We start from the raw sequence: 20090 nt of genomic DNA, 5'->3' as shown, positions 1-20090 counted from the left end.
CTGTATGAAATTACGCTATAGTCCGTAATTAAGTGTTGAGATAATATGGTTTAATTAACTTAATTAACTAATTACTAATTAAGCAAACTTTAATGAACAGTTATAACTAGAATCATTTACGCCTAATTAGAACATTTAGCACCTAATAATTAATTTTGCACTTAAGTAGTAGTAATTTTGCACCTGAATTTTTAGCACCTAATTAGCAAATTTTGCCCACATGAAGAAAAACTTAATTATTGCATGTCATTAAGCTTAAATTATTTTTCTCATTAAGTTTGAACTTGTTGTGTTGCGTTGACCATGGCAATAAACGGCAATGAAGGCTGATTTATTGCAGAATTCACGGTGCTCTCAGATATGGTATTTTTTTCTACTCGTGTATCTGTTATCACTGGTGGGAACATATTTCAGTTTTTTCTCTTAGTCATAGAAGAAAGATGAGTAACATATACGTGCGCAGCAGTCGTGTCGCAGATACAAGCGGGCTGCTGATATCTGACAGTTGCTACTGTATGCCTTAAAGTACGCGCTAAAATTATGCCGTGAAGGAAAAATTAATATCTTACGATGATACGCCGAACATGTACCGTGAGTACTGGCGGTGGGAGAATCTTTTACGCAGATACAAAATTAATAGCACTCGCAAAAATGCCAGAAGCAAACAGTTACTCGTACTTCTCGCAGATTTTATGTAGCCTGTATTTCTCATCATAATGCAGTTGCTTAAACGAAGGATTACAGATATTCGTTCTTGCAATTTGCAGTTTCATGCTAATGCAGTTATATTGGTGCTTTTGCTTTCATCATGAGGGTTTCAGGTATCGTTTTACTTTTTCTCTTCGTTTCACCGTCGCCATTTTGCTTGCGTCCAGATACGTGCATTTTTATCTATGAAAAAATAAAGGAAAATGTACTATTCCATCAATATCCTTCACAATAATTTCTAAATGGTTTGTTTATCGTTGTTTGCAAAACCCTGCCATAACGTCGGTATCGGCAGCAGGTGAAATAGAGAAAAGATACGAAAAAGCTATACTTATGCCTATACTTGTATGCTTTAAATGTACTCGTATTCTCGTATGCGTTGACTCGCAGTTTGTGCGCATGAAAACTCAAAACCCTATCCATCATGTCAAATGTACAAAATCCGCCTAAACGGAATTTAATTATTTATGAACGAGATTTCGCTATGGCGAAACACACCCTTGCTGGCATGCTCCACTTACGCAGTAAGCACTCTTAACCAAGCAATATCCAGCATCCATTCTTATACCAAAAGCTACGAGTAGGGTAGCTTGCGAGGAGAGGAAGCATAAGTTTTAATACTGTCAGCGCAGCATGCTACACAACAAACAGAAGCCGCTTATCCTGACTTCCGTCATGCATATAAACTCGATTCACTGAACTGTACAGGCATTTAATTTCCTATACATTGAACGAACTAGGCGTAGGTGTTTATTATAACCGGAAAATCAGCGTTACCGTCCATGTCGAGAGAGCAGAAATCAAAACGCATGACCGCCTTGAACCGCAAAAGCTCCGACGTCAGGAATGACCGGCAACGGTGCGTGTGCGGTTACCGACAAAATATTTTCCCGAGGGATTTTGGAGAAAAGCTGGCGGCTTAAAATGTTTGTATAATGTCCTCAATGCGCAGTCTAACGATATTCTTTCCGAAACACGCGCTCCGTGTTTACCGATCAGCGTGCATTCTGACAGTGCACGGCGTTCCTTGCTGGAATCCTTCAGTAATTATCTACCAGTCACGTTAGGCTCAGAATCTGTTCCAAGAGAGGGAGTATCGTGCAGTGTGATTCGGGTTCAAGTTCAACCGATGGATTGTCATTATGTAACCTTTCTTTTTATTTTGAGTATTCGGCAGAACTGCGATTTACAATCAGTTCCTGCCAAAACTCTTATTGTTTTCAGATTAACAGGCGCCAAGCGCTAAATTCAAATTTAAATTTTCTTGCCTGAATAAATTCAATATAAGTTAATTTAATTTTATTAAACGCACTGTAGTATGTACTGAAAATTTGAAATGAACCACACCGCAGCGCCGGTGAATGCCGCTATCATTTTAACAACAATTAATACCTCAACTCATTCAATTCCTGTCAACTGGATAGATGCATGGGCCGCCGTGTATTTGTTCCTATGCGTTGAAGGTGCCCTTGGCAGTCTTCTTCTCATCAGCCTGATAATCTGCACGCCGAAACTCCGCGCTGGTTGCGGATTACTCATCGCGCATTGCTTTATCCCCTATGCCGTATTATGCGGTTTCGGTTATCCTCTAGTCTGCTACAGTGTTTATATGAAACAAATCTGGCATTGGCAAATAGATGCCAAATACTGTAAAGCCTGGCAGTGGATCCAGTTGGGATGTCGGTTCGCGGCTTTCTGGTTGGATTTCTATATTGCATTCAACCGGATCGTAGCGCTGTATCTCCCGTACAGATACCGGCAATTTTCTCGTTCCCGTAACGAAGTTGTGGTAGTATTATTACTATGGACGATAGCGCTGATTTATTCGGGCTTTGGTTGGTTTGATTTTGGGCTGTTTTACGTCATCATCCCCATTGGAACGTGTGCTGTAGTACCGCAAGGAAAACTCGGACGGCTGATTTATATCACCGGCGGTTATATTCCCGGATGTGGTACAGCGGCAGCCTATGGTATTATCTACGCGAAGACCTTTAATAGAAGGTCGCGGATAATGCCGATCCCGATGGATGCCGCGAGTCAAAGAGGCGAATGGAAGGGACAAAAACGGATGACTACCACCAACATGATGTGTGTTTCGTTTGCCGTAACGGCCGCATGTTCCCTAGTGCTGCCGGTGACAACGGAATTCGTCAAAATTTCCCCAGACGATGTTCAGTATCCGTTGCTTATCCTATGGATGGCGGCTGTCCAAGTGCTTGGTTACGCAACAAGTCCGGTAAACCTAACGGTACAAAATGCAATCGAGCAGTTGGGAATTTAAAATAATCAATTTGCCATTTGGCAAAATATTAACAAACCATTACGAAATTAAAGTCCCAGAGAAACGGTGTCAGCTGGAAAGCGTTATAGCAAATAAAAAATTTTCTATGCAAAGAAACTCTGGCAAAGAGCAGGAGCAGCACTACGCCTTCATTATCTGTATTTGATATTTACAGTAATTTTAATGCGCAGGTTACTGTCACCGGCAGAAACTGCGGTTTTATTATAGATCTCCATGCATTCCGTTTCACGTCACCTCTGTTTTTTAGGTTGTGTGTTTTGCAATGAAAGCCGACTACCGACTGCAGTTGCGGTATGTCATGGTTTACGCACTGCGACGATTGACAGCAGCTGATCAGCTGGCGCCAATAGGAGGTCCATCCGTAATTCCGAGTGCCACCGATTACCATAACAGACGTGTTACAGGATCCCGCATTATGCCCCGTCAGGCGCCAAGATAACTCACATCAGTTGCGCGGCCAGTGCGATTGATTGATTGATTTGATTGATTTAATTTCGAGTAGCCAAGCCCGTAAACGGGCACTCTCACATATCCTTATCCGTTGAAGAACATCAAATATGTTAAGGCTAGTCAAGTCACCACAACTCGTTAAACACCAGTAATACGTACGCTAGAGAAGCAACACGTCACAGCATTGCTGTAGGCTAATACGGGCACAAAGCTACAGAGTACGTCATGCACAAGGCACAAAGCCACAGAACAACAAGATCAGTATCATTCTATATCGCATCCGTATCAAAGTTGAGTCGAAGTTGAGGCCCTTCGTACGTCCACGTACGGTATCGAAGTGGTGAGTTGATCCACGTAGAAACCGTATTGACCACAGGCGTCGAGGAAACGTACACGCCACTCCGTACGGTCAGCGCTGATGCCGACTAACCACTTCGCACACAGCCTTGCGGGCCATGCACTCGCAGCCTGAACTCAGAGTGGTCACCCATCCAAATCCAAACCGCGCTCGATGTAGGCTATCTTTCAAAATCCGAAGACCCATCCAATTAGCTACACGGAGTGTGGCTAATGGGAACGTGAAGTGCAAATGGTGTACGAGTATCTGACTGTCGTCCTTGTTGAATGTCACTACTAAGTCTCAAATGGCGCTGTTTACAACGCTGCATTTCCTGTCATATATCTGAACGTTCTCCTAAATGGGGGTGTGTCTGAGATCTGCATTTCCTTGTCAAACTTAATAGAAGAAAATTTTAATTGAAATTATTTTTAAGGCAAACAAATATTCGTAAGCGGTGAATTTACTCTGTGCATTTGGTTTGTTGCTTGTTCCACGAACACTGTTTTTCCAAAAAAGGGAAAAACATTTTGCCGGAGATCGGACCATGCCATCTTCGTCAACTTCCAGTTCCCAAACACTACCGTATTTTAGTATGAACTGTTCCTGCCCAACTTCAAGGAGATCCGGCCAGCGGCCAGCCGTTCGCTTTTGATCGTGAAGGCACATACGCAAACACATACCCACAGGCACACAACTGTGCAGCTTAAAAAGCAACTTGACCTTTTTAAATAAAGCCTCGTTTCGCTCGGCAATATGAGGCTGCAAATATTTCGCAGATCTTCCACATTATTCAGTCCGTATTCTATTCTGCTGGCATTTGTGAGGTTGTTCGTGTAAGCAATATTGTGAGCGTAACTTTACTGAGCAAGTCAAACATGTAGAGAAAACCTGACGTCTTTGGCATTGTCAATTGCGAATCTGCGACCCCTGTGGTGGACTGTCAAATGCCCACGCAAATAAAATCATTAGCTTGTAAAATTTATAAGCTAATGATCTTGTTGTTTGCGGATATTAAAGGAGTGATAGTAGATAGAAAACGATGAAAATTAGGCTAATGGATTTTATATTTAGTGCAAACAATATTCCTGTTGCTAGCTGATCTTTTGAGTTTAAGTGAAAATGGCATTTCGCTTGTACAAGTATATTAACAAAATAAAAAAAACATTCCTGTTAATTTTATTTCTTCTGGTACTGCAATTACTGGCACAAGTTTTCTCCTGCATAGAAATTTAATTTATTTCTACATTTCAGTCATTTACGATTAGAGCAAGGCAACTCCTTCCGGCTACAGGGACAACGGCGACAAGAAAAAGGCATCAAAGAACAGAAAATCTGTCCATAAATAAAGCGCAGTGTATGCCTCAGATGACTGGCAGATGGCACACCAACCGTGTAACGGTAGTCCGATCAATGCTTAAGTTCAACGAAAATGACTGATTATAATTTTCAAATAGAAGAAATCACACGGATAAAGACTCTGCTCTCCAGCTATTCTTTAGAGTATTGCGGAGTGTCCGGTTATTACTGCTGCTGCCATCGGCCACGTCCACCGCCACGCTGACGGGGACACTGCAGAGCCGGACACGGACAGGCTTGCTTGCAGCGGATGCCGACCGCTGTAAGAAGCCACAGCTGTTAAAATTTCCGTAGTTATTTAAAAGCGGAATTAACATGCACGTACTGGGATTGCTCTGCAGGAATGTGTTGAGATCTTGGTGTGTGTAAGATCCGGACTGGTTGTTGGTGAAGCAGACGGGCATTTGGCGTTGACTGCCCCCGTTCTGCTTCCACTGGCCTCTCATGCCGTTCCCGTTTTGCATTGCTGTAACGACAGTTACAAGTTGCATTGAGGGAATTGGTTTATTACAATCATATAATATTGTGGTAGATTAACGGAGATGTAGTGCGTTACCTTGATTGTTCGACATGGTCATGTTGGTGCGGCATGGACGCGTACCCAGTCCTAAGAAAACAAACGGGATATTTCAAGAACGATTGAAGCGGAAGAAAAAGCAGGAGAAATTTACTGGTATTGTAAATGTGAAATGTTCTTGTGATAGCCTGCTTAATGAGCAAGACGCGTAAATGTGCTTCAGCACCGTAAAACAGCAGTATGTACCGACATGTATTAAAGGAAAGTAAAAAATAATCAGATGTATACGGTAATAAGCACATGCATCCAGAGCATAAAACAAATAAATATAATCTAAATAAAAAAATATAACAAATATTTTTCAGCTAATACGAGTGCAACAAACGCATTAACAGACTAATATAACAAATATTTTTACCATTAATATGTAGAATCAAGTTAATCAACTGTATTTTTAGAAATCTTACATACATTTTTTAAAAATTATTGGCAATTGTTTTTAATAAGTCTGTTCTGGCGAACCTTGATTCAGCGCCATGGCGTTGACCAGATCACAACGGGTCGTATAATTTTGATTTAGATTGGTGCAGATTCCCTTCGACTTATGTCCCCTTCCACCCATTCCTCTCATTCCACCCATTCCTGTAAAATGTCACTTATTTCATGCTGTTGTTTTTTTCATAAAAAAAAGTATTCAATCCAATAACTGCTGACGTACCATTACTGGCGGAATTCGAATTGGAACTGGCCACCATATTGGTCGGCTGTGTGCAAACGCAGTTGGGCGGCTGCTGTGGCGACTGCGTAGTGGCCACCAACTGGCCGCGGACGTAGCCAATAAGAACAGCGCATAAAATCACGGCGCACTTCATGTTGATGCTCGGATCCGCAAGTGTAGAAAACTAAATTATATACTTAACCGAAGTTCTTCGCAATGGAGCACCAGAGAAGATTATTGTTACACTAGTAACTGTGCAGCCCGGTTTTATACGGATCGCGCCGGCAGCTGCTTTGATATTATTCCACGCGCTGTCCATTGAGAAAATTGTGCAGTAGTGCAGTGCGGTAGCATTATTTGCCGGTGAATGTCAACAATGACACGGATTGTGCAAGAACAGCAGAACGCGACGCGCGGAATGCGGCTTGAATGGTAAACATATTAACTATGTGCTTGTGCATTCTGTCGTCGTTTTGCATATAAGCAGCGATTTTCGGTGAAACGATGCGGCGGCAATTTTCCTTCACGCTGGACCGATCCCACGTGCTTAGCGGAAAGGGAGCCGGATGTAGTGTGCACTGTGCACTCCCGTATTACTTGCAGTTTTTTTAATGGTTTTATCCGTACGCCAAGCATCCTGAGCACGTTCTGCAGTCTAATGCAGTGGCAGTGCAACACACGATTGAAATGTATTGTACAAGTGCAGTGTTAACAGCGCGTAACAAACACCAAGGGTGTACGCCCATGTTTTCCTCGTTGGAAATACGTTATTTAATAAACGAATTTGCACCGAAAGCACTCAGCTACATTGTTAACGCCCTTAGTGTGCGGCTACGTAAACGAAAATAGCAACAGCAATGACAGCAACGACAGCTGATATAAAGCAACCAGATGCGCGTATTTTTTAATTATTAAATTAAACACAATTTTACGGTATCTATATAACTAGTACATGGTACATAATTTTAAGATACATAACTTTCACTACACAGATATCAGCTACATATTACATTTTCGCATCATTCTTACTTCTGTGTCAGTAGTGCTGTGCATTTTCCATCTACTAATTGTCTTTTACAATTGTTAAATATGCAGTTGTTGAGAAAATATATTTTCTTGTGAACAAGTGTTTGGATAACTGTACAGCCCGTATTGTTTGTTCTGAAAAAAGGATAACTGCAGAGGCAGTTGTACGAGTAAAAAAACAAACATCGAAATAACGTGTTTTTGTGTACAATCGCGGTAGTTTAGATGTACGGTATGCATGCAGCATGTGCATACTGGTTTAATTATTTGCAGTATAATTGTAAGTACCGGTGCTTCTAAACCATAACATGGTTTAGAAGCACCGGTACGGCATACTTCATGATACTTATACGTATATATGTATATAATTATATACATACATACGTCACGGTATGTGTACATACACACATACGTACACTTAAGCATCATAAAGTATGCCATACCGATAACTTGATACGACAAATAGCCCAGCATGATCCGTTCCTTCCTTTAAAGAAATGTAAACTGCGAAATAAAACGGAACAGCCCTTATTAATTAAATTTTTGGTAGTTTATTGTTACCGTTATACAATAAACAGATAACTCACACGTCAGATCAATTAGCGAGAACGTAAGATTTAGATGTACATAATAAACTTCCAGGACGCACGACGTTTGCGCTGCATGCTGATAGCCGGTGAAATGTTTATGTTTTCGAATGGCAGTCGGCAGAAAAGACTGGTAGTCCTATAATTATGTATCTCTTTTCTCCGCATAACAATGTCAGCGTTGATGAAAATTTTGCACTGACATGATTTCCACAATCTTATCGCTGCTGTCGCTTTAAAGACGGCTGCGGTTTACGAAAATATCTAAACGACTACCCAAGCCATGTATGGGAGCAGGGAACTGAATACACCGGTACCTCTGAAATTAATACACTTTAATTAGATCTTTCCGGTTTCCAAATTTCGCCTTCTTTGATGGTAAAATAGTCTGTCCTCAAAACTGCTGATCACCATGTCCGAATGCCTGCGTGGTTCGATTAAGGGATGGCTGCCACGAGCCGCGAATAATCTAGCCGGGAAAACTGTCGAAGAAGTCCTTCGATCCATCGCATCCTACGCCGGACGTCTGGCTGTCCTCAGTCTAAACAAACTTCTCGATCAGACTGATCCGGAATCGGCGTCTGTCCGTCGGGAATTCCTTAATTACTGGGTTGTCTTCGATACTCGCGAGGAGATCCTCCAGTTGCTCCGCCGGCTGGAGGAAACCAGGGACCAACTGCAGCGCACCATCACAACCGGCATCCGCGAACTGAGCATCTTAATACAGCATCGCGACATCGATTTAAAACTGAGACAGATTGTGGAGCATCTAGAGATGTACCTAGCCGCCGATGATCAATCACGCGAATTCACCCGGAAGGAATTTCTCAACGCCTGTCAGCTCTACGATCCCAAAGGTACGGTAAAAAACTGGAAATTTACACAATTTTCAGGCTTTCTCGAAATAATACGAAATAGAATTACTTTTAAATGTCTTCGATTTGACTTCTGAAATTCGAAATGTCGAGAGTGATTCGTTTATTTTAAAGGTTTACTGGTCGCCTATCACAAAATCATCACCACCAAAGACGTCACTGGGCACTTCCTCGGAGAGCTCGTGGAGCACTGCGAATATCAGCCGTTCTTGCAGTGGTGTGATATTATCGCGTTAAACGCGCTGTGTGCGTATTTATGCGCAATGCAAAAACTCCACGTGGTGCTGGAAGACGGAAAGGTCACAAAGGGCACCCTACACAAACAGGATCAGCGGATGGCCGGTCAACTGGAGGAAATCCTCAAGGCCATCAAAGCCGCGCAGATTCAGTACGCGAAGAAAGCCTTCATCGACAAAACACACGGTCAGCAACCATCCGATTTTGTCCGGTTGGTAGATAACTTCATGATCAACTCTGACGCGCTCCCGAAAACGGCTAATCAACGGTTAGCCGAGAGTTTAGGGGCGGAGCTAGCGGAACGCTATCCCTGGTACGCTTGGGCGGTTGTCATTGCGGAAGACAATCCCAGATGGCGGAATTTCATGGCGTATTCCGAGGATTTTCAGGAGAATTTATTTTTAAAGGAGTCCGTCCATCAGCAATTTATGCCGCTGTTCGGTCGACGAGCCGCGCCACGTCCGGTTCTACAAACCATTGTGGCGGGTGATAGTTATGGGATCTTCACTTGCAAGCGAAAGTTTTACACCGGCGGGAAACTGGCGCATCAGCGCCGATTGACCGTGATGTAGATCCATCATAAGGACATTCTTGACGTGAAACTGGACGAGACCGATAATATCGGACTGACCAGTTTAACAATAAAAAAGCTGGCGATGGATTATAAAGTGCAGAGGATAAAAGAGCAGACTGCCCATCGCACGGAAGAGCACAGCGTTATTGAGGAAATACTGTTTAAGAAAGGGTACCAATATGTCGCCTACTTTGGTCTCAGAAAAACCAGGAATAACTCCGACACGGGAATGTTTTTCACCAATCAAGTGGAGAGCTCGCTGTGGCCGTACTGTATTCAGAATGAAGACGGCCATTTATTTCTTTGGCTAACCAAAGGTAACTGGCATAAAGGACCTTAAAGTCCTTAATTCAGGAAAAATTCCATTTCAGGAAAAAATTCAAGAAAAATTCCATTCAGGAAATTTTTAAGCTGTCAGAAAATGACACTACATACTGTTTAACAGGGCTGTTTACAGAAACTGGTGCGAGAGTAAGTACCTAAAATAATTTACGAGATAAACATTCGAAAATCAAAAATGAAGATAATCCTAAACTGAGCTAATGAATTCTAAAGATAGTCAGATAAATCAGAATATGTGTATGTAATTTAAATGTTGCAAGCACAGATATTAATTCCGCAAATCAGCACAACATGGAATAAAATTCTTTATACACAGTGACTCAGCGAGCTATGGATCGGAGACGGCAATTTACCGAATTATGGTTAGCCGATGAATTACTGGGAGGAGGATTCGGTTTGAATGACACCGTGCAGAGAGATAACAAAATGTCCTGGCCAAGCAATAACGCATCCGAATTGCTCAAGTTGGCGGAAGATTCCAATAAGGCTGGCAATGTGTTCCTTGCGGTAATTTATCTCTTTAATTCTTATAATTAAGAATCTCCATCAATGCCCGGGCGTTTTTTTCTAGAAAAGTTATGTTGAATCAGCGATTTACGAATATGAATACGCTTTGTATCTGCTGGATAACGCAATCATGAATTACTCCAGTCAACGGCAACAGTTGCTAACGATCGTTACATGCAATTTGGCTCTGGCGTATTTAATGGCAAGGGATATCTATGCAGCCAAAGATATGGCTAATCGGGTCTTGCATGCGGAGCCCAGTAACAGTCAGGCTCTGGTCACTCGCAGTCTGGTAAGCATACTAAAAAGTGGGTTAACGTTAATTTCGTACAGTATTTTGTTACTTCAGAAGGTCATTAAGCAATTTGAATATTCTGGTATTTTGATCACTCTAACCATGCACTTTTGTGCTCACGTTCCGTAATTAAGAGCACAAATGTTCACAGAGAGATGTTCACGAGCTCAGTCACCTGATTATCGCGTCCCAGCTCAGGCATTCTCTCAGAGATTGGTTCTAATACATAGAAAAAAAGTCAAGTCGCTTATAAATTTCAAAGCTTTGAACATTATTTAGTTTGAATATAACTTTATCAATTTGGTTTGGTTTATTAAGTTTTGGCATATTAAATTGCAACAACTCCGGACCGCGCTGTTGACCGGCTTATAATAACTTGATAATTTTCCAAGTGCCCGAGATATAAGAAAGCACGAAATTCTCTCCAGAAAACTCGATAACACGGTATAATGTACCTTTTAGGCTGATATGGCGTGCGAGAATTATGAATCAGCGAAAGAGGACCTTCTGTATGTACGAACACTGCAACCCGATCGCACCGACATCGGGATCCTATTGAAAGTGACACAGTTAGGCGTAATGAGCGATACTTATTGGGAAGTCAGCGTGGATGATGGACAGAAAAAGGACGAGCTATTTGTCTCCATGCTGCATGACGAGATGCAGAAAATTCTGGGAAAGGTCTTGGAGGCTGCAACGGCCGAACCGGACCGTAAGGACGCCCAGATTCTGTGGCACACGCTTTCGGCTGTTGATACTTTTGTACGGAATGTTGGCGATGAGCTGCTTTGGGAAAAAGATTCCAAACGGTACAGACTACTGGTTGGCTGGTTGGATGCGGTACTCCAGGTCGCGAAAGACATGATAAACTTGAAAAAAGAGTGGATTTTTATCGAACGCAAACACGTCATGGCGGCGCTGCAAGTGCTGAAGCTGCTGATCACAGCTAAAGAGATCTTTCTAAAAATGTGACTGTTTTCAAAATAATTGGATAAATTCCCAATTGTTTTCCGCCGATTATTGGCTTATCCAGTTTTAACAGCTGTCGCGCATTAGTGACGTACAGATGCCGGCAACTGCTATTGTTGCTTATGTACAATGTACAGGTGCGTGATTTATGAGGATGTTGTTCAACGTTGCAGTACCCGGCATACACGTACGCTTTCGTCAACCTGTCAATCGATAAAAGGCGCTGATAAGGGGAACAATAAATTTAGCAATATGACGCAGTATTTTTCCACCGAGAAAATGCACGCTGATAAATTCTTGACAGCCCCGACTGGGTTTATTTGCACTGGGCCTGCGTAGAATGCGCAACATAGGTTCACTCCAAGATTTCATTGGATTTTCGGCTCATTCTCCAAAAATAACTCCGTGCAATTACGTGAAAAACTACGTTTATTGTACTGTATTGTGTAAAGCCGGAATTTATACAGACTTATTAAAAATCGCCCGAAAGGGTTCATCCAGCTCGAATTGCTGTAGCTAGTGCGAAAGAAGCAGCCAGGAACACTTTGCATCAACATTGCATAATAATGGCAGCAATATATCCTGAGCGACATAAATTAAGTGCACTGACAGATTAATGAGCCATTTCCGATATCTTATCTAGCGCCCACAAACCCAATAATTTTCCTGTTCATTCGCTGCCATCCACTGTGGCTATGCAGTCGATGACCGGTCACTATTACGCTGGTACATCGACAGTTCTGTCGGAGTACAATAATGAAATTTCAGTGTTTACCAACATCTGAATATTGGCAACGGTAGCGTAGTATGTTATGCTGGCGTACTCGGTAGTCCGTACTGAGTGCGATGGTTGTTGTTGTGAGCGTGAATGCGTGATGATACTTGAAATCACTAATTAATCTGGTCATGCACCTAATTTATGGCACTTGGAATGTATTCTTAGACTGCCATCGGTATACAACGGTAAAATATTTTGGCATTTTATAATTTGAAGTCTTATAGCAAAAGCTTTCGGTCTGTTATTTGATTTGATTAGTGGGCATTAGATGCGACGATAGTTCAGTCATCATATGCTTTCACGTCGTTGCACATATTTATTTCGAGCAATATCCTTAGAAATCGAATATTGTAATTAACCATGATGTATCGAGTGTGTTCTTTTGCTATAACAAATTTTGATAAAGTTATCATTACACATGATACTCCTTACATAACGTTCACAAATTTGCTGTAGTTTCTTGTACAGTTCTCAACATGACGACCGGAGATCCTAGGACACAATGGCTTGTCGATGGCGCGATCGGCGCCGGCAGCAAACTCATCGAAGACCTAGCCTTATTCATTGCTACACAAACCGGGCGTCTGACAGTCATCGCCATTAATAAAATCCTGGACCGGATCGACCCGGCATCCAAGACAGTCCGCGGTGATTTTCTAGATTACTACCTCCTATTCGATGCCCGCGATGAAATTCTGGAAATCCACCGGGAACTACAACGAACCACGACCGAACTGCAGCAGTCCATACACGTCGGCAATCATCGGCTGAGCGTCCTGATCCAGCATCACGATGTCGACTTGAAACTGCACACAATATCGCACTATTTAACGGAATTCCTGTCGTCCCACGGCGCGTTACGTGATCACTACAAACAAGAATTTTTAGAAGCGTGTCGCGGCTACGATCCGAAAGGTTTATTAATCGGCTTGCACAAAATGATAACCACCACCGACGCTACCGGACAGTTTCTGAACGACCTTATCGAATGCTGCGAATACGAGCCGTTTTTACAATGGTGTGACAAGATCGCGTTAAATGCTTTCCGAGCGCATCTATGCGCATTGCACCGGTTGCATCTTATTATGCAAGATGGAACCATCAGCGACACGGTCTTCCAAGGCCAGCATAAGACCATGGAGGCTCAGCGCCGGGACATTGCCAAAGCACTGAAATCGGCGCAGATTCAATATGCACGACGGGCATTCGTCGGTAACGACCACCGCCCTTCGGATCTGGTTACGTTGATCGACAACTTCATGATCCGCTGTGATTGTGCACCGAAAACGGCCAATCAGCAATTAGCCGAGACCCTGGGGGCGGAGCTGGCCCAGCGGTATCCGTGGTTTGCCTGGGCGGTTGTTATTGCGGAAGACAATCCGCGGTGGCGGAATTTCATTTCCTATTCGGAAGATTTTCAGCAGAATTTGTTCCTGAAGGAATCGGTGCATCAGCAGTTTATGCCGATTCTCGGGAAGAAGGCCGCCCCAGCGCCGGTGCATCGGACGGTCTTATCGGGGGAAAATTACGGTATCTTCACATGTAAGCGTAAATTCTATGCAGGTGGGAAATTGGCGCATCGACGACGATTGACGGTGTTCTGGATAAATCATAATGATATCATCGATGTGAAGTTGAGCGAAGACGATAAGCGCGGCCTTGTTAACGTCAACATCCGGAAAGTAGCTTCTGATTTTAATGTGCAGCAGATAAAGGAACGGAAATTATGTCGAACGGAGGAGCATAATGTTATCGAAGAGACGCTTTTCAAGAATGGTTACCAGTATATCGCGTGCTTCGGTTTGCGCAAGGCACGAGATAAGAACGATACCGGCGTTTATTTCACCAATCAAATCGAGACGTCATCATGGCCGTTATACATCCAGAATGAAAATGGACATCTGCTGTTGTGGTTGACCAACGGTATTTGTTTACTCTTTCAGCTGATTAGATTTTACGGATTTTAAAAAGGAAAATTAATATATAAAAGAAGCTTTTTTTAATCATTTTTAAATGCGATTTACAAATGATCATACTCGTACTGTAAATTCATATGATCACCATAAAAATTTTATGGTGATGATATGAATTTACAGTACGAGTAAATTAGAATCGCATTTATCAAAGAATTGGGGAAGAGACTTCAGCAGCAAACCGGCGAAGCACGCTCGCATGAGTTTTTAAGACAGCGCTTGTCGATAGAAATTCAGCGGGGTAACGCGGCGTCAGTGCTTGGCACGATGGAAGGGCTGGATAAATTAAATGAGATTTTCTTGTTGTAGTTTGCATGTTTCTTTCTTTACTTTGCCCCCAAGTATGATTTGACCAATAAAGTTCATAGTGTAATTAGAATTAGGATTACGAGTACATTAGAATTTACAGCAAAGTAAATTTAATTTACTTTGCTGTAAATTCTAATGTTTTTCTAGGTACTGCAATGTAGCAACAATGTTTCCGGGTTACTAATTTTTTTGTCTGGCAGGAGGGTAGTCCATTAACTTCAAAAAAGAAATCCTTCGAAAATAACTTTTACCATGGCGAGGAGACTCCATTTAAAGCTGGAGCACTAATTGATTTATAAGCTGATTTTATCGGTTTTTTAAATCTTATTTAGTACTTTTAATTACAATGCCCGTGTTAATGTACATATTTTTGCCCATTCAACAGTGGCGCAAAACGCTATGGTACTGTTCATTTATTATAAAATAATTACTTACTAGTATTAAATTCCGATGCCTGTGTATACATTTTTTTGCCCAATTCAATAGTGACACAGAAAGCAATGGATCGACAACGCCGGTTCGATGAGCTGTGGCTCGCCGACGTCCTGGTGCGTGGACAACTGGACATTGACGAACCGACCCGAAGAAATCACCCGGTATCCTGGCCGAGTAACAATCCAGCGCGCTTGCTGAAGTTGGCAGCCGAATCGAACGAGAACGGAAACCGGCTGCTTTCAGTACGTATTATGCCTGACATATTTATGCCAAGTGATAGCTCACAAGGGATTTATTTACTAGCGAGGGTACATGGAATCCGCGGTCAAAGAATACGAGTATGCCAAGTACCTTTTGGATCACAGCAACGGAAATTCAAAGAAGCGGACGAAACTATTACGGCTGACTAACTGCAATCTCGCCCATGTGTACCTTCTGATTAAGGATGTGTATAGCTCTAAGAATGCGGCGGATGCGGTGCTCCAGTTCGAAGCGGATAATCCCCGAGCTTTAATGAGTCGGTTTTTGGTGAGTCTCCTGTAACTTTTTACATATCAGTAAGTATTGCAAAATTCTCAACTTGTATTTCTTATTAAACACCAGAAGGAAGTTTTTGATTGTGAATTAAGAAGGTTAGAGAAATAAGTGCATACAGTGTATATAAGCTTACCAATGCACGCTATCGGGATACATCTGCACGAACCGAGAAATCAGCGGTTCTTCGGCTCACTTTTTTATATGCTTTGATTGTTACGTACATAATAACGAAACTTTTCAACAAAACATTTGCTACTTTACGGTGTGAATAATTCAATCGTAGAAGCCAGCGATGCGTTTTGTAGGCCAATTTGGGATTGACCAATCTGGATGAAGCGAAACGGGATATTGCTCGCTTGGCCACTATTGCCCAGAACGAGCCAGAACCTGGCCGCGCGGCTCGCCCAAGTGGCGCAACTTCTCCGGTTTCTGAAGCTATATTCAACTTGGGCAAAGCTTTATTGGTCCCCTCACAGTCGGAGCGCATTGAGAGCGGTGTGCTGCTCAAAGTTATCGAGTTAGCCACGCTGGCGCGTGGTGATCCTCGAACACCGCGCGAAGAGGATCCACGGAAAGACAAGAAATTTTGGTCCATGTTGCCGGAGATTGTGTTTCATATTATGATTAAGGTGGACGATGCCGCAGACGCGGAACCGGATCGCAAAGATACCGAGGAGGTGCTGGATACGCTGTCGACGGTTGGTGGACTGATACGGGATGTTCTGGAACGACTCGTTAGTGAGCAAGACGAAACCTATTCACGGCTGCTGGTAGGCTGGCTGGATGCTGTGTTTCAAGCGGTTAACGACCTGATTCGCATGAAAAAAGAGTGGATTTTCGTTGAACGGGAAACCGCGCAGGTGGCGCTGCAGATAGTCAAACTGCTGATTACTTCTCACGAAGTTTTCTTGAAATCAGTCTAAGCGACAATTCTACTGCCAGTCGTACTATTTTTACCGTAGAACATGAAAAACCTAAACGGTATTTTGACCCGCATACGGAAGTACCATCTGTAAATCAAGGGGATTGAAACCCAAAATAGCTGCTGTTGTTTATGAAATTATTACCTAGCACAATTCTGCGCAGGATTACATAAATCTGCTCTTCCAGTTTACGATATTTTACTGGTAGGCGATAGCAATCATACTGTTCATGCATATATACCTGTAGTTAGTGTAATTAGGTTTCCCCATACTTATGTTAGTTATTTATGAAGTACTTGTGATGTTCTGTCAGTACTGACAGCTGGATTACAACCTAATGCTACAGATTGGAAAGCTTAAGTATTACAGTACAAGACTTTTTCAAGTGTACCCGAGCACTTGGTAACGATGGACGCTTTTTGCATTAGAAAGCTGTTTGAATATTCGAGACAGAGCTTAAATAAGTTTATCGTGCAAGTATAACAATTTCTTTTCGGCGTTTTAAACAGGCAAAGTTTTTTTTGACTGGACTGCCGTTCGGTCTTCCGACATTGTTCTGTAACGAGGCTAGTATTCGAGGCATTTTTGTTTTTCATAAAACGTGTGATTATAAAATGCACTGAAGACTATATCCATATGGTCCCAGTCCTCTTCATCCGGATTGTACCTCCCGATTATATTTAACACTTGATGTTGACCTCTTGTCACCTTCGGATTTGGATATCTCTCGGAATATTCCCAGTATCTGCAGCCTGTTTTCTCGAGACAATCATCCCGGTCGACCAACATGGCAAAGGGAGACGAACAGCAGTAGTAGGGCAGAAATCCATTTGTTAATACGGCACCAGTAAAGATCCGTACCAACGGTGCATATTTATGCACCACTGGTGCATGCACCGTATGTTTTGTGCACCATGAACCTGACCACTACTTACCTCACAATTGTCAGTTATTGTACAGAGTATAGTATCTATCGTCACCCCTTCGCCGCTTGCTACTCTGCCCATATATGCCCCTTATATTATGGTGCATGTTTATGAACATTATGGTTCATATTTTTGTGCACCACTGGTACTTGCATAATTGCATTTACAAGTATTTACGCTTCATTAAATTTTTTCAGGTTGTTTATCGACATCGAGAAAATTCACGTCGTGTTCGAGCACTGGGGCATATTAAGGGTATAACTTTGCATTACTAAAACTCTGACCCATAAACCAATTTAAAATTTAAAGCCTTAGTTCAATAACTTCCATTGTTTTACACTCAACCGCAGTCGTACACGTGGGGTTTGGGGCAGCAGCATACTAAGTATTTTAGAGTACAGTGGCGCCATTAACTTCGGTCAGTATCATAGTACAGAAATTTCTGTACAGTATATTTCCTGTTTTTCAGCGAATTTTTTTTATTTGTGATTACACAGACTGTTTGCACTGCAGTCATACTGATTCACATGCTGCTTTTCTTAGATAGTTAGTGTATTTATTAAACTGTTATTAATAGATTGATAGTTAACTACAGTACTGATTTGAACCAGAATGCGCATTATTGGGCAGTACAGTACTCATGCAACCATAAAGCCCATACTAACTATTACAAAAACTTAGTCAGTACTTTTACTGACAATAATGGTTTCTTTGATATCGCATGCTTCTTTAACAGTCGCTTGGAGACAGTTTGTGCTTAGTCAATTTTCGTCGCGATGAGTTAACAAACTGTGTGTTAGTAAAAGGATGAGTATGAGTTGCTGTATGTTTATGCAACAACAGCAACAACACCAACAAACCGTGAGTTAGTAAAAGGGTTGTAAGACAACGATGAGTACTACGGGTAGCAGTACTACTGTAAAACAAATGTGGTGCTAAATAACTGCTAATGCCATACTTGCACTGCGTATTATACACAAATTAATACTGGGCCAAGGTGCATACTGTATAATTTGCAGCAGCGCCTTGTAAGTCAACTTGAAAGCCGTCGGAATTACCTCGTAAATCGACCGATTTGTGGTGTGAACGATGGCGAAAGCACTTTACAGTAAGTACTTACGCACTACAGATATTGCAGTATTTATTTCAAAATAATATAATACAGTACTACCAATACATTTTCAAGGTGATCTTCCCGAACACCGCCGAACATCCCGAAACAGGCGAACAGTATATGGGGCATTTGCACAAGTACTGCCCTGCTACAAAGTACTGCAGTACATTATAATCTTCCAGTACCACCACACTACAACTAAAACATATTCTTTCCAAAAAAATTAAGGTAGAAAGTAGTTCTATACCTGAAAAATGTGTAAGCGAGGTACAATCAGCTCGAGAAAAGTCTACCTTAATTACAGTATTTCTATTTGGTTTCATTGTGTGTTTTTTATCAAAGATTAACTCTACTAATGAATCGCACATTTATTCAGTACTAACTCGAATCCGATTGTTTATGGTAAACATTAAAAGCTAGTACTTAGCTGCAAAGTATTATAGTATTTTCAAAGCGTAGCAGCACTTTGCTTTATTCGGCACTGCAGTACTTTCAGGTGTCTCAATCACTTTGGTGCATCATTACTATGGCAGTATTATAGCACTATCAAAGTACTGTTCTACTTTCAAAGTACTACAGTACATTCCAGGTGTCTCAGCGCTCAGTCATCTGTTTCGGCCTGTTCGGGGATGTTCGGGAAGGTCACTTTGGTGCATCAGTACGGTGAAAGTATTACCCCTACGTCCAACTTTCAAAGCACTGTAATACTTCCAAAGTACTGATGCACCAAAGTGACCTTCCCGAACATCCCCGAACAGGCCGAAACAGGCGATTGAGCACTGAGACACCTGGAAAGTACTGCAGTACTTTGAAAGTAGGACAGTGCTTTGAAAGTACTGTAATACTTCCAAAGTACTGATGCACCAAAGTGACCTTCCCGAACATCCCCGAACAGGCCGAAACAGGCGATTGAGCACTGAGACACCTGGAAAGTACTGCAGTACTTTGAAAGTAGGACAGTGCTTTGAAAGTACTGTAATACTTCCAAAGTACTGATGCACCAAAGTGACCTTCCCGAACATCCCCGAATAGGCCGAAACAGGCGATTGAGCACTGAGACACCCGGAAAGTACTGCAGTACTTTGAAAGTAGGACAGTGCTTTGAAAGTACTGTAATACTTCCAAAGTACTGATGCACCAAAGTGACCTTCCCGAACATCCCCGAACAGGCCGAAACAGGCGATTGAGCACTGAGACACCTGGAAAGTACTGCAGTACTTTGAAAGTAGGACAGTGCTTTGAAAGTACTGTAATACTTCCAAAGTACTGATGCACCAAAGTGACCTTCCCGA

At 42.2% G+C, this 20090-nt stretch overlaps 3 protein-coding genes across 7 annotated transcripts; 2 read left to right on the top strand and 1 right to left on the bottom strand.

The window, feature by feature from the left end:
* Window positions 1-5010: 5010 nt before the first annotated feature.
* LOC129598870 (uncharacterized) lies at window positions 5011-6674 on the bottom strand. Its single transcript, XM_055496956.1, has 5 exons — window positions 6392-6674; window positions 6196-6315; window positions 5713-5763; window positions 5482-5622; window positions 5011-5416 (listed from the first exon to the last, which is right to left on the bottom strand). Exons 1-5 carry the CDS (start codon window positions 6543-6545, stop codon window positions 5322-5324), a joined length of 561 nt encoding a protein of 186 aa, XP_055352931.1. The 5' UTR covers window positions 6546-6674; the 3' UTR covers window positions 5011-5321.
* A 1616-nt stretch (window positions 6675-8290) lies between these two features.
* Window positions 8291-11973, top strand: LOC129598857 (uncharacterized). The gene is made up of 5 exons (XM_055496937.1): window positions 8291-8861; window positions 8994-10007; window positions 10349-10539; window positions 10604-10831; window positions 11297-11973. The coding sequence occupies exons 1-2, from the start codon at window positions 8417-8419 to the stop codon at window positions 9686-9688; spliced, it is 1140 nt and encodes a 379-aa protein (XP_055352912.1). The 5' UTR covers window positions 8291-8416; the 3' UTR covers window positions 9689-10007; window positions 10349-10539; window positions 10604-10831; window positions 11297-11973.
* A 294-nt stretch (window positions 11974-12267) lies between these two features.
* Window positions 12268-16944, top strand: LOC129598855 (uncharacterized). 5 transcript variants are annotated; one of them, XM_055496936.1, is made up of 5 exons: window positions 12268-12756; window positions 13050-14504; window positions 15350-15540; window positions 15602-15826; window positions 16141-16944. In XM_055496936.1, the coding sequence occupies exons 2-5, from the start codon at window positions 13058-13060 to the stop codon at window positions 16756-16758; spliced, it is 2481 nt and encodes an 826-aa protein (XP_055352911.1). In that variant the 5' UTR covers window positions 12268-12756; window positions 13050-13057; the 3' UTR covers window positions 16759-16944. The 5 variants fall into 5 exon arrangements, with proteins under 5 accessions (XP_055352911.1, XP_055352910.1, XP_055352908.1 ...); XM_055496935.1 differs by having other exon boundaries at window positions 13038-14504; XM_055496933.1 differs by having other exon boundaries at window positions 12269-12766.
* Window positions 16945-20090: the final 3146 nt, after the last annotated feature.

The sequence above is a fragment of the Paramacrobiotus metropolitanus genome, unplaced genomic scaffold (assembly GCF_019649055.1).
Source record: "Paramacrobiotus metropolitanus isolate TYO unplaced genomic scaffold, Prichtersi_v1.0 Parri_scaffold0000131, whole genome shotgun sequence".
Lineage (NCBI taxonomy): Eukaryota > Metazoa > Tardigrada > Eutardigrada > Parachela > Macrobiotidae > Paramacrobiotus > Paramacrobiotus metropolitanus.
Note: the sequence above shows the minus strand (reverse complement) of the source record. Positions and strands in the feature narration are given on the sequence as shown.